The 25,000-nt window shown below is 41.3% G+C and overlaps 1 protein-coding gene across 1 annotated transcript in view; it reads right to left on the reverse strand.

Moving 5' to 3' along the window:
* Positions 1-1,303: 1,303 nt before the first annotated feature.
* si:ch211-246m6.5 (von Willebrand factor D and EGF domain-containing protein) overlaps positions 1,304-25,000 on the reverse strand; it is a 118,044-nt gene continuing 94,347 nt past the window's right edge. The window contains 15 exon segments of the mRNA XM_036564294.1: positions 1,304-1,687; positions 3,564-3,661; positions 8,718-8,813; positions 9,445-9,540; positions 9,866-9,961; positions 11,367-11,462; positions 12,872-12,967; positions 14,106-14,201; positions 15,413-15,508; positions 15,673-15,768; positions 16,694-16,909; positions 17,606-18,079; positions 19,033-19,200; positions 20,943-21,066; positions 23,986-24,045. Of these exon segments, the coding sequence (XP_036420187.1) occupies positions 1,667-1,687; positions 3,564-3,661; positions 8,718-8,813; positions 9,445-9,540; positions 9,866-9,961; positions 11,367-11,462; positions 12,872-12,967; positions 14,106-14,201; positions 15,413-15,508; positions 15,673-15,768; positions 16,694-16,909; positions 17,606-18,079; positions 19,033-19,200; positions 20,943-21,066; positions 23,986-24,045 (1,929 nt within the window). The 3' untranslated portion in view covers positions 1,304-1,666.

Below are 25,000 nucleotides of genomic sequence, written 5' to 3' on the forward strand. Positions count from 1 at the left end.
TGTTAAGTTTTTTTTATAAAAATAGCATATTCTTTGTATTATTGTAGTTATATTATTAAGTTATAATAACATTTATGATTTCATATCATCATTTTTGATATTTTGATCTAGGTGTATGATAATAGTGCATGCTGGGTACTGTAGTTTTGCATTGTAGAAAACAAATGGATAAAAAGACAAAAATTAAACAACACTGTCAATTTTTAGTGTTAAAAATGTGCCTTTAAGCCAACTGCCTTTATTTCAGTGGTCATCAACTGTATTTTATTACAGGATATTGGTGCAAAAAACATTATATATATTTAAATATGCACACACATACAATACAAAACAATACAAGACAACATAACAGAAAAAATAATTTAAGCATTTAAATTGGTGTCCTGATAAGCTGACAGTCCAGTAGAGTTTGTTTATGTTTTGTTTGCCTCAGGCAATCCTATAGAAACAGCCCCAACATTCCTCACGCTTGAGGGGAGCAGGCAAATAACAGCCAGTGTCCGGCTCATAAAGCCCCCTTATCTCCCCCCCCGTTAAATACACCGCCTGTTTGTTTGTGGAGGCGCAGATACGTCTCTTTAGTCGTCTCTTCATATTTACCGTCTGACCGGTGATAAACCCACCCAGCCGGCCGCGCCAGGACGCGCCAGGACGCCAGATGCCGAGCGAACATTTGAGTTTTTCTTTTTATGGTTTCAGAAGAAACACAGAAATGCATAGGTGACGTATTACAGTGTTTTTAGAAGCAGACGGTGGACAGTCTCACGGGGTCATATGCATCTCACGGTTTAAAGAGGAATTTCACCATAATTACATGGTTACAATGTAAACAGAGTCGCTCAGAGTGGTTTGGTGTGAGGAAGCTTTTAGAGGTGGACGTCTGGTTCCTATCACCACCACTCTGAACAATTCTGACTCTGTAAGTTTCTCTAGAACACTCCATTCTAGAGAAACTTACCGAGTCAGAACTGTTCACAGTGGTGGTGATAGGAACCAGACGTCCACCTCTAAAAGCTCCCTCACAGGAAGTTCCTACATGAAAAGGTTAGGAATTCACTGCCTGATGACTGAGACACTGTTTTATGATAGTTCGGAGAACTTAAACTCCATTCATGGTGGAGGGATACATGCAGGGTGCTGTGAGGCAAAATAGTTCCCAAAGAAAACTGATTATTTCAGATTTTCCACTATTTTCCATCATCAACATTCCATATAGACTCAGAAGACTCGTGTAGGTTCACTGGTGGTTCTGGATAATAAATAAAATGTCTATATTTGTGTTGTAGTCATGGCGACCCCTGGTTCCTATCACCACCACTGTAAAGACATCTGAACCACTTCACACCAAACCACTCTGAATCACTCCGATTTCATGTTAAACGCTCACTTATGCATAAATATTGAAACGTTTGGAGTGTTACTGTGTTTTCTCCTATCGAGACAGATGTCTGGCTGCTTTTATACAGAATTAGAAAACATATATGTTCTGCTTAGTCTTGCTGTTTAAACGTAAACTTTAAAAAACACGTTAAAAAAGTATAAAACCATATACCCTTACGCATAAATTTACATCTGCAGGTATTTACAGGTGAGATGCGCAATCTAAGTCCGGTCGCTAAGCAACAAGCTGTGGCCAGTGTCTTCACTACAGGCTCCGCCCCCTCCATCAGCCTTGACGAATAGGAAGCTGGGAGAAAGGAGGAGACAGTAATTTGATGTACATAATTTGACACCCCAAATTCTCTACAGGTAGAACCTGTAAATATGACTGTAGATGGTTCTATATAGAGCCTTTTTGAAAAGGGTTCTATGTAGCACCAAAAATGGTTGTTGTATTGACACAAGCTTGACATTGTAACAATAGAAGAATGATTTTTGGTGCTATATAGAAAAGTTCTATATAGAACCACCTACAGCACATTCTCCATCAATCTGAAGAACCGTTTCACCATGCAAAGAACCCTTTAATCATTGAAAGGGTTCTTTGAGTGCTTATGGCTCTATATAGAACCATTTTCTATACTAAAGAACCCTTGAAGAACCATCTTTTTTAAGAGTGTAGAGGATGTGTTAACTTTATTAATTTTATTTACACTTAGAAAATCAACAACCTGAACCAGAGTGTGTAAACTTTTGCATTGGCTCAAATTTTGTTTATATACAGTTTTACATTTTTTTTTTAACCCTTTGGTCCTTAGACTTTAATCTTAAAATATGGTAATAAAGATTAAATATACTGTAGCATGTTCAAAATGTTCTGCTTGTTAATTTTAGAGTTTTTAGAGTTTTAGAGTTAATTTTATTAGTTCTTCAACATTTATTTGCTGGGCTCTTCTATAAAGACTCTTATTGTGAAGGTGGAGCTAGCTCACTGGCTGTGTTCTGTTAGATTAGGACAGGGGTTTCAACCCAAATGTTAAGAACAGCCATTTTGTCCTTTTAACAAAAATCAATCCACCTCAGGAGCCACAACATTTTATGTCCATTTCACCGTCTTGGCTGTAAATGTGTCTCAGTCTGATGAACTAATATAGGATAAAAATATAATAGAAATGAAAACACAGACTTACTTTGCTCTGCTTTAAGCTTTAGCTCAGCTACAGCTGCTTTTCTCGCATCTCCAGCAGGAAACTTTTCAAAAGTAGAACAGTTTCTTGTAAAATGTCTCTCAATGTTCGACTTTTTACGAGGCTGAAGTCGCTTCTCATTCACCAGCTTCTTGTTCTAATTCTCCCTTTCCATCTTAAATGGTGACTGAGGTGCCAGAATGTAACTGCTGCACCATTTAAGGTGGAACGGGGAAATTAGAACAAGAAGCTGGTGAATGAGAAGCGACTTCAGCCTTGCGATGTTTTAGTGTTTTTCAGTTTCTCGTTGCAGATTAAACGTATCAGGAAACCAGCTGGAGTGATTATAAACACAAATAAGTCCATTCATCTCTAAATTACTGATGTTCGTCTTAAATCTCTCTCTTTGTTGTTTCGTTAACTACTAGCTAGGCGAGACTGTTGTCTGTGTTGCTATGGTGACCAGCAGTCTGCGCTGATCTTCAGGGTTAAAGGGTGAATCAGCAGTTCTACATTAACTCCAGAGTTTAAGACCATTTATTGTTAAACTGTGTTGAATGATCAGCAGAGCTTTATTTTACTGTAAAGGAGGATTATTTTATTTTTACCTACTAATCTGATTCAGCTGTGGAGCCACAGGGCAGTAAAAGAGCCCTGGATTAGGAGGTACTGTTCCTGACAGCAGAGGAATTAAGACGTAACAAGGCTCACAGCAAATTTTTTGACAAAACTGTCTTTGTGTATGGCGTGGCTGTGGCCGACTACAGCCCTTAAAAGCACTATGACTTGGGCATCAGCTGAGCCTTCTTTAATAGCAGAAATGCTACAATACATTAAAAAAATGAGTAATAAAGATCTATTATTAGGATTTAAAGTGTTAAAATATTTTTAACAGGTACATGTTAAACATTCCTGAAAACTGGGGATGATGCAGTGTGTGTGTGTGTGTGTGTGTGTGTGTGTGTGTGTGTGTGTGTGTATAAAGGCTGTAGTTACCTTCCTATCACACAGTAAGCCCGTGTATCCCGTCCTGCAGGCACACACGTTGGGCCTGATGCACCGACTCCCAAACACACACTTCTGCTCACAGATCGCTGCAAAACATCCCATAATAAGAAAAATCACAATCATAACACTTTACTACACATCACCGCAGAGATCAGGCATAAAGATTGATATTTAAAATCAGGATATTTCAGTGATACGCCCTAAAAAAACAACCTGGACAATTTATCAGAAATGCCTCTTTCTGATCATGGAGCTCTTGTTCTGAACATATTTGGGCGGATGTTTCACTCTCAAACTAGCAGTGATCCACTCGTACCAGCACCACACACCATGTCAGTGTCACTGCTGTGCTGAGAATGGACCACTACCCACATAATAGCTGGACAACAGCAGCCCTGTGGTCAGAAACTGTGAGCTGATGAACTTTATAGATGGACTACAGTCAGTAGCTGAACACCTACATAGAGAAGGTGTAAGGTTGGTGTTTCTAATAAAGTGGACAGTTTAGTGGAAGCACAAGGGAGGTGTTTCTAATAAAGTGGCCAGTTAGTGGAAGCACAAGGTGGGTGTTTCTAATAAAGTGGCCAGTTAGTGGAAGCACAAGGTGGGTGTTTCTAATAAAGCGGCCAGTTAGTGGAAACACAAGGTAGGGTGTTTCTAATAAAGTGGCCAGTTAGTGGAAGCACAAGGTGGGTGTTTCTAATAAAGTGGCCAGTTAGTGGAAGCACAAGGTGGGTGTTTCTAATAAAGTGGCCAGTTAGTGGAAACACAAGGTTGGTGTTTCGAATAAAGTGGCCAGTTAGTGGAAACACGAGGTAGGTGTTTCTAATAAAGTGGCCAGTTAGTGGAAGTACAAGGTAGGTGTTTCTAATAAAGTGGCCAGTTAGTAGAAGCACAAGGTGGGTGTTTCTAATAAAGTGGCCAGTTAGTGGAAGCACAAGGTAGGTGTTTCTAATAAAGTGGCCAGTTAGTGGAAGCACAAGGTAGGTGTTTCTAATAAAGTGGCCAGTTAGTGGAAGCACAAGGTAGGTGTTTCTAATAAAGTGGCCAGTTAGTGGAAGCACAAGGTGGGTGTTTCTAATAAAGTGGCCAGTTAGTGGAAGCACAAGGTAGGTGTTTCTAATAAAGTGGCCAGTTAGTGGAAGCACACAAGTTTAAATTAGCCTCCAAACGTCCTTGTGTGTTTGTTTATGTTGGTTTGGAAATAAAGATTTTGAAATTGAGAGATTCACTCAAGCCCATTAGGACCTTAATAGACTCCCATAAACAGGAGGGATGAAAGGGAGGAAGAGAGAGGAGTGAATGAATAAATAAACGCAGGTTATTTGTCATATTTATTGCGGATCGTTAATGGAGGAGAAAGGCGTTCACACTTTGTGTCTGAGGAAAACAGCATCCACTGCTAACATGCATTTTAGCTCTGTTAGCTGGACGTTCCCGTGGGGTTTGTGTCTTGGCATGCAGAACAGCACACAGGGCTGTTAGAGACTCTTAATTAAAACCCAACACAAGCTGTAAACAGACCATGGCCAACAATAGCAGGACACACAGACAGACACTCTGAGAAAGATCCGATGGCCTTTTCATCCGTCGCCATTTCAAAAGAGCAGAAATTGTTTTTGAGACAGAGCTTTCCCAGATGTAGCCAGTCAGCCAAGACATGTTTGTGTCTGAGGTTTTAGCACTTTAGCTCTTTTAGAGCTTTGTGGCTAAGGCAGAAAACAAGCAGTGTTACTGAAAATGGTAATCCAGTACAAATTACTAATTACGTCTCTCAACCAAAAATCAGGTCACTTTACAGAGAGTCTCTGTGAAACATCCATACAAATCGGTTCCAACTGGAAAATAGAAGTGAAAACCCAGTACATCATTTAGAAGGAAATCATGGTAAACATCGCTTGGTAAATATTTACTGTAAGGCCAAGTCACTGGTGTTCAAGCCAAAGTCTGAGTCACTGGTGTTCAAGTCAAAGTCTGAGTCACTGGTGTTCAAGCCAAAGTCTGAGTCACTGGTGTTCAAGTCAAAGTCTGAGTCACTGGTGTTCAAGTTAAAGTCAGAGTCTTTGGTGTTCAAGTCAAAGTCAGAGTCATTGGTGTTCAAGTTAAAGTCTGAGTCATTGGTGTTCAAGTCAAAGTCTGAGTCACTGGTGTTCAAGTTAAAGTCTGAGTCACTGGTGTTCAAGTCAAAGTCTGAGTCACTGGTGTTCAAGTTAAAGTCTGAGTCACTGGTGTTCAAGTCAAAGTCTGAGTCATTGGTGTTCAAGTCAAAGTCTGAGTCACTGGTGTTCAAGTCAAAGTCTGAGTCATTGGTGTTCAAGTCAAAGTCTGAGTCACTGGTGTTCAAGTTAAAGTCTGAGTCACTGGTGTTCAAGTCAAAGTCTGAGTCACTGGTGTTCAAGTTAAAGTCTGAGTCATTGGTGTTCAAGTTAAAGTCTGAGTCACTGGTGTTCAAGTCAAAGTCTGAGTCACTGGTGTTCAAGTTAAAGTCTGAGTCACTGGTGTTCAAGTCAAAGTCTGAGTCACTGGTGTTCAAGTTAAAGTCAGAGTCACTGGTGTTCAAGTCAAAGTCTGAGTCACTGGTGTTCAAGTTAAAGTCAGAGTCTTTGGTGTTCAAGTCAAAGTCAGAGTCATTGGTGTTCAAGTTAAAGTCAGAGTCTTTGGTGTTCAAGTCAAAGTCAGAGTCATTGGTGTTTAAGTTAAGATCAAGTCATTGGTGTTCAAGTTAAAGTCAGAGTCATTGGTGTTCAAGTTAAAGTCTGAGTCATTGGTGCTCAAGCTAAAGTGAATTCATTGGTGTTCAAGATAAAGTCAGAGTTAGTTGGAGTCAAAGTCTGAGTCATCGGTGTTCAAGTCAAAGTCACTGGTGTTCAAATTAAAGTCTGAACCACTGGGTGTTCAAGATAAATTCTGAGTCACTGGTGTTCAAGTCAAAGTCCGAGTCACTGATGTTCAAGTCAAAGTCCAAGTCATTAGTGTTAAAGTGAAAATCTGAGTCATCGATGTTTAAGTCAAAGTCCAAGTCATTTGTGTTCCAAGTTAGAGTCAAGTCATTGGTGTTCTAGTCAAAGTAAAGTCATTGATGCTCAAGTTAAAGTCAAGTCATTGGTGTTCGAGTCAAAGTCTGAGTCACTGCTGTTCAAATCAAAGTCCAAGTCATTAGTGTTTAAGTTAAAATCCGAGTCACTGATGTTCGAGTCAAAGTCCAAGTCATTAGTGTTCAAGTTAAAATCCGAGTCACTGATGTTCGAGTCAAAGTCCAAGTCATTAGTGTTCATGTTAAAATCCGAGTCACTGCTGTTCGAGTCAAAGTCCAAGTCATTAGTGTTCAAGTTAAAATCCGAGTCACTGATGTTCGAGTCAAAATCCAAGTCATTAGTGTTCAAGTTAAAATCCGAGTCACTGATGTTCAAGTCAAAGTCCAAGTCATTAGTGTTCATGTTAAAATCCGAGTCACTGATGTTCAAGTCAAAGTCCTAGTCATTAGTGTTCAAGTTAAAATCCGAGTCACTGATGTTCAAGTCAAAGTCCAAGTCATTAGTGTTCAAGTTAAAATCCGAGTCACTGATGTTCAAGTCAAAGTCCAAGTCATTAGTGTTCATGTTAAAATCCGAGTCACTGCTGTTCAAGTCAAAGTCCAAGTCATTAGTGTTCAAGTTAAAATCCGAGTCACTGATGTTCAAGTCAAAGTCCAAGTCATTAGTGTTCTAGTTAAAATCCGAGTCACTGATGTTCAAGTCAAAGTCCAAGTCATTAGTGTTCAAGTTAAAATCCGAGTCACTGATGTTCAAATCAAAGTCCAAGTCATTAGTGTTCAAGTTAAAATCCGAGTCACTGATGTTCAAGTCAAAGTCCAAGTCATTAGTGTTCAAGTTAAAATCCGAGTCACTGCTGTTCAAGTCAAAGTCCAAGTCATTAGTGTTCAAGTTAAAATCCGAGTCACTGATGTTCAAATCAAAGTCCAAGTCATTAGTGTTCAAGTTAAAATCCGAGTCACTGATGTTCAAGTCAAAGTCCAAGTCATTAGTGTTCAAGTTAAAATCCGAGTCACTGATGTTCAAGTCAAAGTCCAAGTCATTAGTGTTCAAGTTAAAATCCGAGTCACTGATGTTCAAGTCAAAATCCAAGTCATTAGTGTTCAAGTTAAAATCCGAGTCACTGATGTTCAAGTCAAAATCCAAGTCATTAGTGTTCATGTTAAAATCCGAGTCACTGATGTTCAAGTCAAAGTCCAAGTCATTAGTGTTCAGTTAAAATCCGAGTCACTGATGTTCAAGTCAAAGTCCAAGTCATTAGTGTTCAAGTTAAAATCCGAGTCACTGATGTTCAAGTCAAAGTCCAAGTCATTAGTGTTCATGTTAAAATCCGAGTCACTGCTGTTCAAGTCAAAGTCCAAGTCATTAGTGTTCAAGTTAAAATCCGAGTCACTGCTGTTCAAGTCAAAGTCCAAGTCATTAGTGTTCTAGTTAAAATCCGAGTCACTGATGTTCAAGTCAAAGTCCAAGTCATTAGTGTTCAAGTTAAAATCCGAGTCACTGATGTTCAAGTCAAAGTCCAAGTCATTAGTGTTCAAGTTAAAATCCGAGTCACTGATGTTCAAGTCAAAGTCCAAGTCATTAGTGTTCATGTTAAAATCCGAGTCACTGATGTTCAAGTCAAAGTCCAAGTCATTAGTGTTCAAGTTAAAATCCGAGTCACTGCTGTTCAAGTCAAAGTCCAAGTCATTAGTGTTCATGTTAAAATCCGAGTCACTGCTGTTCAAGTCAAAGTCCAAGTCATTAGTGTTCAAGTTAAAATCCGAGTCACTGCTGTTCAAGTCAAAGTCCAAGTCATTAGTGTTCAAGTTAAAATCCGAGTCACTGATGTTCAAGTCAAAGTCCAAGTCATTAGTGTTCATGTTAAAGTCCGTGTCAGTGGTGATCAGGTCAAAGTCAGAGTCACTGGTGTTTCAATGTCCAGTTTTGGTGTCTACCAGCTCTTCCAGGTGGTTGTTGAGTCCCACTTTCTCTGTAGCTTTTAATCAGTTTTTGAACTCCAGTTTTTTCACCCATTCTTTCTCTAACTTTCTCCTTCCTTATGAAAGTGGATGATCTCATATCTCATGTTTATTCATGCTTCTGTGGTGAGTTTGTGTTTGGTACTAACGTGTTTGGCACAGTGTTCCTTGCCACCCTGGACCACAGTGGCAGGTGTTCGGTCCCACACACTCTCCTCCGTTCAGGCACTTCTGAAGGCACGTTGCTGGAATACAACACACACACACACACACACACACACACACACACACACACACACACATCATGCCCCTGATTCCATGAATCTTACTTGCAGTGGCAGTTTTTTATTAAGTTCAGTGGTGACTGTTATTATAATAACAACAATAATAATAATATAATAATAATAATAATAATAACAGTATTAAATCTTTATTTATGTGGCATTTTAGTTACAAAATCTCAAAGTGTTTTACACAAGAAGATATGAAAAACACTGGAGAGATAAAATACTATGGTTTAAATAAAAAAATACAATTACAAACATGAGAAAAGTTCTGATACAGTAAATCTCCTAAATGATTCAATCACATAAAGTCTATTTCTTAAATCATCCAATCAGACGCAGTCTTTCTCCTAAATCACCCAGTTGGACGCAATTTGTTTCCTATGTTATCGATTCGATACAGTCTATGTCCCACTTTATCACTTTAAACTGCCTGTGTCTCTAAGAATTAATGAGCCTTTTTTCGTTACTGGGCATTAAAGACTGAATATGTAAATAAGCTTTGTTCTGATTGGCTACATTCCCCCCCCAAATGTCACTTGACCTTCTGAAATCATTAAAGATTGACATTTTTTGCGAGATTTATACTCACGTTTGTCACACCGCCTCCCTCTCCAACCCGACACACAGTCACACACACCTGGGCCCACACACCTGCCGCCGTTCATACACATCGGCTCACACACACCTGCAGGAGGAGAGGCCGTCAGCGTCGCTCAGAACAGCGCCTGATTATTTTATTGTGCAAGTTTGTTCACATATCAAATTACTGTACTAATCGCAGTCAGGGGGAGGTCTCAGAATAATAGGTAAGTGGTTAGGACCAATCATAGTCAGGGGGAGGTCTCAGAAGAAACTACGAGGACCAATCACAGTCAAGGGAAGATCTCAAAATGAATTTATAGAGCATATAAATGCTGTATATACTCTCTTCAAAATAACACATATAGATGTATTATAAGTATAACTTATAACTCATAACAGAAAGATTCTTTATCAAGGGAGTTACTCACTCTTCTCGCAGTGTGTGCCGGAGTAACCTGCTGGACACGAACACACACCGTTACGCACACACACACCACCGTTCTTACAGGGCGGACTGCAGACAGCTAGAGAGAGAGAGAGAGAGAGAGAGAGAGAGAGAGAGAAAGAGAGAGAAAGAGGGAGAGGGAGAGAGAGAGAGAGAGAGAGAGATAGAGGGAGAGAGAGAGAGAGATTTTATGTGTTTTATGTTGATTTTTCATTTTCTGCTTTTCACGATTTTCCTTCCATCGTGCTCTTCAGTCACTGATAACACTACAATAACGCTAGCTAGCTAACAGCTAACTAATATCCTCGGGTTTCAGTCACGTGATTTTTCTGTTGTGGCCGCCATATTTGAGACCGAATTTCTGGCTTCGCTGCTCCACACGAAACTGGAGGTGAAAGATGGCTAAAATGACTCTCCTGACTCTGGAAGAGAAAAACGTTCCTCGACAAAGTCGTTAAAACAGTCTGAGATCCTTATACGGTTTCCCCTGAACTCCTGGTCCCACTAAACTGGAGGAAAGACACCAAATTAGTGTTTTCCTGATATATGTATCTCATACTCAGCCCCTCTCCCTAATCTGATCTTTTTCTCCATAAGTGACACAGATGTGTGTCTGTGTGTCAGTGTGAACAGAAAAACACACTGAATCTGACATTTTCAATTCTGATTTGAGACGCTTTCATATGTGGTACTGAAATCCGATCCGTATCCGATATGCAGCAACGCGGCTCAGTCTGAACGGCCAGATTGGAATTTATGCAATTTTTACATCAATCCAACTCAACATTCGTCATAATTTCGTGCTGCTAAGACTCAAACATCTGGGCTGATGTTTCTGCACAAAAAATTAGGAGGAATTTATCGCAACCGCTCCGTGTTTGAAGAGATTTCTAAAGAAATGTCCGAACGCGGCCGCAGGAGAACGAGGCTGCAGCGTCAAAGAACAGTTAAAAGTCTGAAAGCAGTTTAAAGAATCCGAGGACGCGACCCAAAGAAGTGACCGCGCCCTTTTTACGGCTCCAACACGTTCTGGGTGATGAGCCCAGCTGTCAGTCAGTGAAGCTTCATGATGGCTCCTGTGATGCTGGTGAAGATGAAGCTGATCCTCCGGGAGCGACTGGCGTTCGTTGGTGGTCGTGATTGTTTTGATGAGCCGCGTGAAGCTCTGTTCTTTTGCGCATGCGGGTCAGTTTAGGAGCTGATCTGTTCAGACTAGCTTTGCATATAGAGATACATTTAAAAGATAATGTGAACAGCCAAACAAAAAAAATCTGATTTGGTGAGAAAATCAGATTTGGGCCACTTTTACCTGCTGTGTGAACGCAGCCATAGAGCCCCAACATTTCACACAGTCCTAGTTCATCTGATATCAGAGTTACGGGGCAAAATATTCTGGTTGACAATATTAGTTAACAATATCTGAGCGGAATGTAGGAGAGTGGACAGAGAGAGAGGTTAGTGGTGTGTTTGTTTGTGTGTGTTACCATTCTGACATCGCGCCCCATAGAATCCGTGCTGGCAGGAGCAGGAGTTCGGCCGGATACACACACCTCCGTTCAGACACACAGGATCACACAGCGCTGCAAAGTTATGCACATATGTACAGTGTGAAGAGAATGTAGATGAGCTACGAATGAGACGCAACAAACTGCAACATGATTTTGTTATAACTGGAGATTATTGTGAATTTTCAGGGCAAATGCTTTATGTTAATGATTTATCTTAAGGCTTTAAGTGTGTTATGATAAATTATTCATATACTGCTTTAGGCTTTATGGGCAGGCAATAGAATACTTGGTTTGGTTGAGTAGAAGTAAAGTATATGTTTCAGGGACAATAAAGCTGTTGGGGCAGTAGAGTAGTTGTTTGGTGGGCAGTAGAGTAGTCCATTGAGGGACGGTAGAGTAATCGTTTGGGGGACGGTAGAGTAGTCGTTTGGGGGGGCAGTAGAGTAGTTGTTTGAGGGGCTGTAGAGTAGTTGTTTGGGGGACCGTAGAAGAGTTCTTTGGGGGGCAGTTGAGTAGTCGTTTGAAGGACGGTAGAGTAGTCATTTGAGGGCATTAGAGTAGTCGTTTGTGGGACAGTATAGTCGTCGTTTGGGGGCAGTAGAGTAGTCCATTGAGGGACGGTAGAGTAGTCGTTTGTGGGACAGTAGAGTAGTCGTTTGGGGGCAGTAGAGTAGTCGTTTGAGGGCAGTAGAGTAGTCGTTTGAGGGGCAGTAGAGTAGTTGATTGGGGGGGCAGTAGAGTAGTCAATTGAGGGCAGTAGAGTAGTCGTTTGAGGGGCAGTAGAGTAGTCGTTTGAGGAGCAGTAGAGTAGTCGTTTGAGGGCAGTAGAGTAGTCGTTTGAGGGGCAGTAGGGGAAGTAGAGAAGTCGTTTCAGGGAAAGCAGAGTAGTTGCTTAAGGGGCAGTAAAGTAGTTCTTTGAGGGGCAGTAGAGTAGTCATTTGAGGGGCAGTAGAGTAGTCATTTGAGGGGCAGTAGAGTAGTCGTTTGAGGGGCAGTAGAGTAGTCATTTGAGGGGCAGTAGAGTAGTCGTTTCAGGGGCAGTGGAGTAGTTGTTTGAGGGGCAATAGAGTAGTTGTTTGAGGGATGGTAGAGTCATTGTTTGAGGGATGGTAGAGTAGTTGTTTGCGGGGCAGTACTGTAGTTGTTTGAGAGGCAGTAGAGTAGTTGTTTGGGGGGGCAGTAGAGTAGTTGTTTCAGGGACAGTAGAATAGTTTTTTCAGAGGCAGCAGAGTAGTTGTTTGGGGGCCAATATAGTTGTTTGGGGGGCAGTAGAGTCGTTGTTTGAGGAACGGTAGAGTAGTTGTTTGGGGGGCAGTAGAGTAGTTGTTTGGGGGCAGTAGAGTAGTTGTTTGGGGAGGAGGTGTTGTAGCGAGGCAGGTACAGATTGGGCATTTTTCTGGTTGAAATACTGACCTCCTCTTTCAGGGTGTCAGCCAGCACAGAGGACAAACACACCCAACAGCTCTCAATTACACACTCACCAGTCTCACATGATGGTCCTGTCCAGCCTGGCTGACACTCACATTCATCAGGTGATACACACTTGCCTCCATTCTGACAATGACGGTTACAAACCACTGCAAACACCAACATCAAATGGTCACTAGGGGTGCAATGAGCTCATCTCTATCAAATACACATACTCTGAGTGGAAGATTTTCTTTGAAGGATATGCTTTGTTTGTCTGTAGCTTGCTGTAAGCATCATAAGCGTCGCTTGGGGCCATCGACCCATAAGAGCTCCTGCAAGTATACAGTTCTTATTAGGGGTTCAAGTGCCAAGTGTGCACCAACTCTATTGTTAAATTTTCCTTCTTCTTTTTCTCATGCAGACCAAATTGGTAGTCATACAGACATAAAACTTGGTGGACTGATTGTACTCCCTCCCACTAAGACAAGTGAGATGGGCCCTTTTTTCCTGAAAAGGGTACTTTGTTTTTTGCCCCAAAACTCATGCCCTTTAAGTCACAGAGGAAAAATTTGTTTTCCAATGGTTCCTTAAAAAGAACAATACTGTCATTTGGGCCATTTACCTCCACTTAGAGTTTGAGATCATTTGCGTTTTTGGCAAAATCACACTTTTGGCATGAACTTCTCTCTGTTTTTTTCACCCATCTTGCACAAATCTGGATGCAAACGAATCACAAGACTATTAACTTACTAATTAATAAAACTACTTTTTATGACATTCATTGTATGTCCACAATTGGCAACTGTTTGTAATCAACAGTTTTCAAACTAGTCATAGGATTTTCATCTCGTTTGCTCAAAATTTGTCTTGAAACACTGTGCAGACTGAAGGTAAATAATTATCAAAAAGTTATCAAAAAAAAATACAGCATGTCAATTAAAAAAAGATGATGATTGGACAACAATGATGGACAAATCTTTTTTAAAACTTACCTGTCTTAAACTAGTTTGATTATTACCAGACTTGGCACATTTGTAATATTTCAATATTTTCATATTTCTATTGGACTGACCTGTTGGGGGTGCTATACTAATCAATTCAATGACAATATCTCTAGCTCTGATTAAAACAGAAAAATAAAGATAATTATTAATTAAAATAAATGAAATATTAACTTTGTTTTCTTGCACTTTAAATAATATTATGGAGGTGGGTGTTGCTCATTTGTTTTAAAAACAATTTGAAAATCTAGGTGACTTTTGACTGGTACTCTATATGTGAATAATGTGCCATATTTGGACTCACTGGTTTCACATCTGGGTCCGACGAAGCCGTAGGGACAGGAGCAGGTGTCCCGGCCCACACAGGAACCACCATACAGACACGGGGAACTGCACAGAGCTACACACAGACACATGTTTTTAACACAATCTCAGGACATGAGGTCATGAGCATATGTACTGTATATATACACGTCCTATATGCATTATGTACATGTAAGCACCTGTATGTAATAATATTCTGTCCCATTATAAAAAAAATTATATTTAATGTGTATATATATATATGTAAAAATAAGCTGTATTACATTTTACAATTGTATTACATTTACATACGTACTTGCTTGTAATAAAAATATGTCCCATATGTATTGCATATACTTAAATACCTACATGTAATAGTACGTCCCATATGTATTATTTACATATAAGCACGTATATAATCATTTTTCCAATATGTGTATATATATGCAAGTACATATGAACTGAACTGAAAGTGTATGAAAAACCAACACTAACAAACACACACACAAATAAAACGCAGCCATGCATCACGCCCTGCGCCTCATAACTCTGAGCTCCTGGTGCATAATCGCCACACACAACACCGAGCGCTGGTGTGTGTGGCGTGTAACTCATCATCATCACAAAACGCATTAGCCGCAGCAGGCCTGCGCTGACCACCTATAATTCACAGCGCTTCGGGAAAAAAAATACACTGAACAAAACAATAAAGACAACAACGGAAAACATAAAACACAGTCATACATCAAACCTGCCTCCAGTTTCAGAGACTATTACAGAGACTGGTCAGCAAACTAGCTACATACAAAAAAATGGTAGTTATATACTGGCCACTTTATCAGAAACTCCTGTTTGTCATCCTCTAGTCCTTCATCAGTGGTCAGTTTCCAACCACAGAGATGTTCTTGGCTGGACAATCACTCCCACCAGCAGGGTGTAAGGACAATGTAGGTGTTTCTCTCATGTGTAGGTGTAAGTGGTCAGTGACTGGAAGTAAAAGGTAGGTGTTTCAAATAAAGTAGCCACTGAGCGGAAGCACAAGGTGGGTGTTTCTAATAAAGTGGCTGGTTAGAGGAAGTAAAAGGTAGGTGTTTCTAATATAGTGGCCAGTTAGAGGAAGTAAAAGGTAGGTGTTTCTAATAAAGTGGCCACTGAAAGCAAGCACAAAGAAGCCATTTCCAATAAAGTGACCACTGAGAGGAAGCACAAGGTAGGTGTTTCCAGTAAAGTGTCCAGTTAGTGGAAGTAAAAGGTAGGTGTTTCTAATAAAGTGGCCTCTGAGGGTATATCAGAGAAATTGTTTATTACCTCTCTCACATGCTTCTCCGTGATATCCCTCTCTGCACTCACACACTCCAGGAGCGACACACTCTCCTCCGTTCTGGCACGCTGGGCTGCAGATGGCTGTGAGAGTCACACAGTAAGTGCTGAGTCTGGATGTGTGTGTACGTGTGTCTTGCTGTAGATCTCAGTAAGGCTTGTGTATATGGACATCAGACACATACGCAGTTTGACAGGAGAGGTCAGCGTATCCTTGCTGGACATCAGATGTGTGTTTGTGTGTTTACCTGTTTGGCAGTCCAGGCCGGTGTATCCTTGTTTACAGCGGCAGGTGTTTGGTGCTGCACACTCCATGTTCCTGGCGCATGGGTGCCTGCATACAGCTAACACACACACACACACACACACACAACACAAACACACAAACACACAGTACAGAGGCCAACGTCAACACCACTTAAACGGGGAACCATGTTCTCTTTCAGAGAGTTTCACAGGGCAACGCTGAGTCAACACATAGTATATTTTGCTCTTCACTGTGCAGGAAGGTTAAATTTCCACCACAGTATATTTTACATGTAGCATATTAACTATAATATAGGTACACACACTGGCCAATTTATTAGAAACACCTACCTTGTACTTCCACTAACTGACCACTTTATTAGAAACACCTACCTTGTACTTTCACTAACTGGCCACTTTATTAGAAACACCTACCTTGTACTTCCACTAACTGGCCACTTTATTAGAAACACCTACCTTGTACCTCCACTAATTGGCCACTTCATTAGAAACACTTACCTTCTACTTCCACTAACTGACCACTTTATTAGAAACACCTACCTTGTACTTTCACTTACTGACCACTTTATTAGAAACACCTACCTTGTACTTCCACTAACTGGCCACTTTATTAGAAACACCTACCTTGTACTTCCACTAACTGACCACTTTATTAGAAACACCTACCTTCTACTTCCACTAACTGACCACTTTATTAGAAACACCTACCTGTACAAAAACATATGAGCTACAAACTCTAACTGAACATCAGCAAGGTGGCAAGGGTTTCCGATAAAGTGGCCAGGGAGTGTTCTTAGATAATAGTGTGTCAAACAGTGTCAGAAACCACAAATGTCTATTTGAGAAAGTCTGCAAATTAACAAATCCACACGCTAAGATGCTAACTGGTGGACTTCCATTATTTGTTAGCCATTAGTGAGCCTGAAAAACAAAAGCAGCAAGAGACGCCGAATGTGGGGCTACATTTGGGATAAGGGGGGGTGGCAGAACTGGTTTGTTTACCTCTGCATGATCTCCCATCTCCAATGTAGCCCAGTGGACAGCGGCCGCACCTGAGAGACCCCTCCCCCACACACTGCACACCTGGGAAGCAGGTGAAATCACCACAGGTGACCCTCCTGTCCTTCACCTGTGCAGGTACAGGGTTCCGGCTGTGCTGGACGCTGGAGTGGACGCCCAGATCCGCAGGACGAGTCTGCCTGCCCACAGTGGTGAAGGCTGCCTGCAGGAGAGTTCAGAGACAGGACAGCTTACATTCGAGTGGTTCTGTTCCAAAACCCACCTGCTTGTATCTCCACTCACTGTCCACTGTATCAGCTTCACTGACCATATAGATTCACTCTGTAGTTCTACAGTTACAGACTGTAGTCCATCTGTTTCTCTGCATACTCTGTCACCCAAGCTATGTGTCATAGCCTAAGCTCCGCCCCCACTGCCCAAAAGAGACCAGCCAAACGGTTCTACAGCTTATTTACTGCACTGAAATCATTAAACCTTAATATTAGTATTAATAATTTATTTTTAGTGAACAAATATTCAAATTTAAAAATTCTAAATTGTTTATTGTATTATTTGACATTTTATAAGCCATTATTTATTTAAATAATAATTCTATTTTGTTTTTTTATTTATGAATTTTAATTGTTTGTTTTCAACATTACGATATCTTGATTGTTTTTTTTACTCATACATTTTTATTGTTACTTTATTACATTTAGGATTATATATTAGTATTATTTATTCATTTTTAATTTCATAAAGTTCTGTTTCTTCTCTTTTGCTGCCTTTTATTTCCGTATAAAGAGTTTTGAGCTGCGTTTTAATGTATAAAATTCTAAATAAAGACCTTTATTATTATTGATATTATTAATATTGCTGCTATTATTATTATTATTATTATTATTTCACCTCTACTTGCCTGGTTCAGTAGTTGGGGGTCCCCCGGCTCCAGACGGACCCCCAAATCTCCATCTGCAGAAAACTCCGGCTCAGAGAGGGCAAATGTCACGGCGGTCAGCGCAGCGGTCAGCGGCCTCGAGCGGGCGATGGTGACCGGGCTCGGTTGCCGTGGCATCCGCTCTAGAGGCAGCGTCACCTTCGGGGTCACTTTGGGCGTAACACCAACAAATCCGCCCTTGAGGACCCTGACGGACGCGCCGGAGGGGGAGGGGGGGCTCCGGCTGACTGGCATGTGCCGTAATCGGAGCGTCGCTGCGTCTCTCTGCACTGTGATTGGTGCAGAGGTCGGGGGGAGGGGCCTGGTCTCGGGAACCTGATTGGCTGCTGTCCGGGCAGGGGCAGATGGAAGTTGGTGAACCTGCAGGTGAAGGTGGGGAGATTTGGGAGAGTCTCCGAGGCGGCCGGCGCTGCTGGGGCTCAGAGGAGGAACTGGAGAGTTGAAATAAAACACTGAATATTAAATATTAAACAATAAATATTAAGTTTAAAGAATTCAAATAAAGTTTGCATCTGTAGTCTGAAGCTAAGAAGCCAATGTAAAAAAAATCACCCAGATGCCTCAAACTGTCTCGAGTTATTAGAGCAAAATCAAATTTACACAATTGTCCACTCGTCGATCAGCCAGGAGGCATCTGGTGTCCGGATTTCTCTTCCTTAGTTTAGAACTGGAGTTTACATACAGTCTAAAGCCGCTAAAGTAGCTAAACTACATTCTGTCCTTTTTATATTTGTATGTATTGTATTTATTGTATTTATACACAGCGTCTACGAGAGAGAGAGAGTTTATCATTATTTTCTTTTTCTTCCTTTTTGCTCTTTTTTGTTTTTTTCTTTCTCTTTTTCTCTTTTTACACCTCATGTTTGTTGACTTTTTTCTCATTACATATTCTGTCTTTCTCCCTTTCCCTTTATCATAGTCCTTTTTTCTTTAAGTGCTTGTTTGTTTCTTTCTTGTTTTCTTTTTCTTCGTCCTGCTAACTTCTCTCTCTTTCTGTACAGGGTTATTAAAGTGAACTAAACCTATCACTAAACCTAAACAGAGCAGTGAAAAAAGTGCTTGTGAACTGTAATAAAAATAAAAATAACTGATGTGTGGACTGTAATTGTAAGGTCCACTGCAAAACTACCTAAAGCTAAACAGAATTACCAAGAAAAATCTGGTGAGTGTCGAGCTGAGCTCAGTCTACTGTGTTACTTTTATTCCACTCTTACTAAATACCTGCTATCCCAGCATCATAATACTAAAAACTAGATAAAACTATATATATATATATATATATATATATATAATGACCCTGTTTCTGGGATAATCCCTCCACCGAGTCACTTAGCCTTTATGTCCAGCAGTATTGACACACACTGACACACAGTGAACGCCGTACTTGCGTGATTCGGGCGTTTAGTGCAGGTGCGTCCGTTGCCATGGTAACCTGGAGGACAGCGTCCGCAGACGAAGCCGACGTACGGCGGGCGCAGGTCGATGCACTGGACGCCCATAAAACACGGCCTGGACGCACACCTGGACGTCACGTTCCTCAGATCAGACACACCTGCAGAACCATAGAAAACACACAGCACTCGATTATGTGGTTTCTGACACCGTATGACTCACTGTTATCTATAAACCTACAGATATTATCTATACATACTAATAATGTTCCATGTATGTATGTGTACGGAAGCATCTATATGTAATATGAAGATGATCCATATGTATGTATTTGTATGCAGTAATAATACTTTGCTGTATCTATGTAAGTGCCTGTATATATTGTTATTACTAATAATAATAATAACTGGAATAGTTCATTTCCTGAAGAAAATGCAGAGCGATTGTGCAGCTTAAGCAATTTGAGAACGGTTGCTAAGGAGTTCCCAGGCGGTTGCTATGGTATTTTGTATGGTTGCTAGTGTGTTGATAGGTAGATGCTGTGGAATTCCAGGTGGTTGCTAAGGTGTTGCTAGGTGGTTGTTATGGTGTCCAATGTGGTTCCCAAGGTGTTGCTAGGTGGTTGCTAAGGTATCACAGGTGGTTCCTTAGATGTTGTTAGCCAGATCCTTTGACATCCCAGGCAGTTTCCAAAGTGTTGCAATGCAGTTGATATGATATCCCAGGTGGCTGCTATGGTGTGGCTAGGCAGTTGGCATGGTATACCAGGTGGTTGCTAGTTGGTTGCTATGGTATCATATGTGGTTGCTAAGGAGTTCCTAGATGGTTGCTATAGTATCTGTGGTGGTTGCTAGGGTGTTGCTAGGTGGTTGCTATAATATCCCAGGTGATTGCTAGGGTGTTGCTAGGACGTTGCTATGGTATCCAAGGTGGTTGCGAAGGTGTTGCTAGGTGGTTGCTATGGTATCACAGGTGGTTGCCTAGGTGTTGTTATCCAGATCCTATGATTTCCCAGGCAGTTGCGAAGGTGCTGCAATGCAGTTGCAAAGGTATCCCAGGTGGCCGCTATGGTGTTGCTAGGCGGTTGGCATCGTATCCCAGGTGGTAGCTAAGGTATCACATGTGGTTGCTAAGGAGTTCCTTGGTGGTTGCAATCGTATCACAGGTGGTTGCGAATGTGTTGCTAGGTGGTTGCTATGGTGCGAGTGGATCAGACACAGCAGTGCTGCTGGAGTTTTTAAACACCTCAGTGTTACTGCTGGACTGAGAATAGTCCACCAACCAAAAATATCCAGCCAGCAGCATCCTATGGGCAGCGTCCTGTGACCACTGATGAAGGACTAGAGGATGACCAACACAAACTGCGCAGCAGCAGATGAGCTATCGTCTCTGACTTTACATCTACAAGGTGGACTGACAAGGTAGGAGTGTCTAATAGAGTGGACAGTGAGTGGACACAGTGTTTAAAAACTCCAGCAGCACTGCTGTGTCTGATCCACTCAGACCAGCACAACACACACTAACACATCACCACCACGTCGGTGCTACTGCAGTGCTGAGAATGATCCACCACCCAAATAGAACCTGCTCTGTGAGGGTCCTGTGGGGGTCCTGACCACTGAAGAACAGCGTAACAAAGTATGCAGAGAAACAGATGGACTACAGTCTGTAACTGTAGAACTACAGAGTGAAACTATATGGTCAGTGGAGCTGATAAAGTGGATCTGCTCAAAATAAATGAATGTCCAGTACTGAGGGGGTGTGGGCTGACCAGTCTGGAGACCCACAGACACCATAAGGTATATTAACTGATCAGGTCTGTGAGTTGGGCAGAGCTGAATGAGCCTCAGTGTGTTTTAATCTGGCCCTTGTTAACGAGCGCTGATGTTCTAATTGGCTGACAGTGAGTGCTGAGCCTCCAGCTCTGTTCTGGAAGTGACTGTGTAATTAGCAGCTTCCTCTGGAAGTTCAGGCCAATCTGCCCCGAGTGCGTCACACCCTCACCGTCAGTGCCGACCCCCACCGTCTGCCACACCAGCCGTGTTAAAGCGATAGTTCAGAGGGACACAGAGAACTCACTACACAGCACTTTACAGCATTAACTCACTGAAGTAATGAAAACCTTTCATTCTCATAAACTTTACCTCGATATTTCCATCAAATATCAAAAATTATTACTTCAAAGTGCTTTAAAGTGAAAGTTCGACAAAGTTAAAGACATTATTTTGAAACACTTGAAAGGGACAGTTCAGCAAAACTGAAAAATTAATCTGAAGCTCTTTAAAGTGATATTTAAGCGAAGTATCAGAAGTTATTATTATAAAGCACTTTAAAGTGTTAATTCAGTGAAATACTAAAAACTATTCTGAAACAACTTTAAAGCGATAGTTCGGTTATTACATATGTTATTACATAGCATTTTAAAGAGTTTTAAGAATTATTAAAAATCTATGCTGAAACATTTTAAAGTGATAGTTCAGCCAAATATCAAAAAATGTATTTCAAAGCGAAATGTAAAGAAAATTGCTATTATAAAGTGTTTACAGTGATAGTTCAGCAAAACGTCTGAAAAAAAATATATTTTGAAGCTCTTTAAAGTGATTGTCTGGCAAAATATCAAGAAAAATGTTATTATAAAGTGATTTAAAGCGATAATTTGGAAAAAAATATCAAGAATATCGTTTTCTAATGTAATTTAAAGTGACAGTTCAGCCGAATTTGAAGAAAATTGTCATTCTGAAGTGCTTTAAAGTGATAGTTTGGCAAAATATGAAGACAAATTTTAAGAAATTATTTTGCTGTGCTTTAAAGCGACAGTTCAGAGAAAACTGTGTGAGTGATGTGTTTTCTTAGAGGCTCCACAGTTTCTCCTCCTTCACCTTCACGCTGACCTCTAATACCCACAATGCTGCTGGCTCAGACCCCACTCAGCCCCCCACCACACACACATACGCACACAGGCCGGTGAGAAATGATCAATATCGGCCTATTAGTCAAAAACGATCAGTCTGAAGTCAGAGAGATGATCCATCACAGCAGACTGAGCTGTTTCCCCATCTCACCGTGAGCGGCTGCGCAGTTCCTCACTTATATAGAACTTATCTGTCTATTAATAAATCATAATTATAGATTATGATTTATTTCTGATGCTGCATTAATGCACTTCACTCCATAAGCTCACACACTGTACACACTCTGCCTTAAAGCGATAGTTCAGTCAAAAATACACACTTACATTATTTCCCAAGTGGAGTCGATCAGCCGAGTCGTGATTGGCTGAAGTTTGCTTCCTTAGTTTTAGCACTGGAGGTACGAGGCTAATGCAGCTAACGAGTAATGGACGTTTACCCCACCAATTAGCATGGTGCTAACTGCATCATCATCCTAAAGCATCAAACGCACCTCACACCGTGACAAGCTGTTAAGTGACCTCTAATAGACTTCATTATGCTCCATGCTAATTGGTGGGGTATAAGTTTCCATTACCTGTTAGCTACATTAGCCTCGTAGCTCAAGTGCCAAAACTAAAGAAGGGCACTTCAGACACCAAACAAGCCTTATGGTCATTTGGAGTAAAGGGGGGTGGGTGGTAGTGGTAGTGGGGGGGTCTGGCTGGTGTGAAGCTGAAAGTTTATCTGAGAGCAGAAACAGATTTTTATATTCATAATCGATTTACAGCCACAACAGACAGAACCTTCAGTCCTGTTAGTGAGGTCAGCACTCAGCATACAGTGGGGGGGTTTACAGACCACCCAGAGAGAGAGAGAGAGAGAGAGAGAGAGAGAGAGGTGGAGAGAGAGAGAGAGAGAGACAGGTGGAGAGAGAGAGAGAGAGAGACAGGTGGAGAGAGAGAAGTGATGAGGGGGAACAAGAGAAAGGGAGAGTGAGAGAGACAGAGAAAGAAGGAGGATAGAGAGAGATGGAGAGAATAAAAGAAATACAAAGAGATGAGAGAGAGAGAGAGAGAGAGGAAAGAGAGACAGAGAGAGAGAGAGAGAGACAGGTGGAGAGAGAGAAGTGATGAAGAGGGAACAAGAGAAAGGGAGAGTGAGAGAGACAGAGAAAGAAGGAGGGTAGAGAGAGATGGAGAGAATAAAAGAAATACAAAGAGAGATGAGAGAGAGCGAGAGAGAGAGAGAGAGAGAGAGAGAGAAGGAGGACAGTATAGGAGAGAGTATAAAAGGTGAGAATAAAAGGAGAGAGAGAAAAAGAAAATGAAGGATGAGAGAGAGACAAAAAGATAAAATGAAAAGAGAGAGAGAAAAAATGAGGAAGAAAGAGAGAAAGAAATCAAAAAGAAAGACAGGAAAGAAAGAAAAAATGAAGGAATACAGAGAGAGAGAGAGAGAAGAAGGGTAGAGAGAGATGTAGAGAATAAAAGACATGGAAAGAGAGAGAGAGAACATACGAGAGAGGGAGAGAGTGAGAAGGAAGGAGGAGAGAGAGTTGGAGAGAATAAAAGGAGAACGAGAGAGAGAGAGAGAGAGAGATGGAGAGAGTGAAAGAAGAAAAAGCGAGACAGAAAAAGCAAGAGCAAGAGAGATAGACAGAGAGAAAGTCAACAGTGAGGGAATAGAGAGAGAATGAGGGATGAGAGAGAAACAAGAAAGTTAGAATGACGAAAAAGAGAAAGAGGGTGAAGAATGAGAGAAAGAAAGAAAGAAAAAAGAAAGAAACAGAGAGAGAGAAGAAAAAGTGAGCCAGAAAAAGGAAGAGGAAGATAGAATGTAACGAGAGAGGTAAACAGTGAGGGAGCAGAGAGAGAATGAAGGAGGAAAAAGAGAGAGACACAATGAAGAAAGATAGAGTGATGAAAGAAAGAAAGAGGGTGATGAATGAGAAAGAAAGAAAGAGAGAGAGAATGAAGGATGACCAAAAGAGAAACAGAGAGAGAGAAAGAGGTTGAGTCAGAGAAGGCCGTGTCTCCCAGGTTCTGAACGCTGACCCGTGGACAGTCCAGACTGAATGAGGACATCAGGATCAGTGGGAGCATCACGCTCTTCACCTTCGGAGGAGAAGAACGGAGAGAACAAAGGAGAAACAGAGCGCTCTCACATGTCTGAGCATACAGGGTCTCAGACGATGATTAAACTCGTCTGTCTCTGACCTTCAGCAGGACAGAAGAGCCTGAACTCACTATTCACTGTAATAACACTGTAATAAATACAGCTCAGCGCTAAACTCTCCACTCGGTTCATCTCCACTCAAAACGGCCAACAAGTACAGAGTATTCAGACTTCAGGGTCAGAAACGAAGAAGAAACGTCTGTTTAACAGAAAATCACAGCGGCTAAATCTGCTCTGAGCTGTGTGAGAATCAGTGGTCACTCTGTACCTTCATTCCAGCTTCCATTCTTCTCAGGAGACTCACTTTCAGCTCCTCAAAGAATCTGCAGACACACCTCCAAAGTTCAGTCTTAGAAGCTGGTTGATGATTTTCTGAAGTAATCAAACACATTCAGTGGTGTTGAGGTCTGGACTCTGGGGTGGTCAGTCCATTGTTCAGCTTCTTTGTTTGATGTGTCCGTCTCCTTTTCTCAGTGAGGTTCTTCTTGACAGCTACACATCCTTTCAGACCCATAGCGCTGAGTCGTCTTCTCACAGTGAAAAGATGGACAGAAACCGCCTAGGCTACCATAGCAACCGCTTAGCAACACCTTAGCAACCACTTGGGATATGATACCAACCTCATAGCAACACCCTAGCAACCTCCTGGGATACCAAAGCAACCACCTAGCAGCACTCTAACAACTGTCAAAAATACCATAGCAACTGCTTAGCAATACCTTAGCAACCACTCAGGATACCATAGCAACCACCTAGCAGCACCCTAACAACCACCAAGGATACTATAGCAAACGCTTAGCAACACTTTACCAACCACTTGGAATACCATAGCAACCACCTAGCAACACCCTAGCAACCACCTGGGATACCATAGCAAAAACCTAGTAACACCCT

Source organism: Colossoma macropomum, unplaced genomic scaffold (genome assembly GCF_904425465.1).
Source record: "Colossoma macropomum unplaced genomic scaffold, Colossoma_macropomum, whole genome shotgun sequence".
Taxonomy (NCBI): domain Eukaryota; kingdom Metazoa; phylum Chordata; class Actinopteri; order Characiformes; family Serrasalmidae; genus Colossoma; species Colossoma macropomum.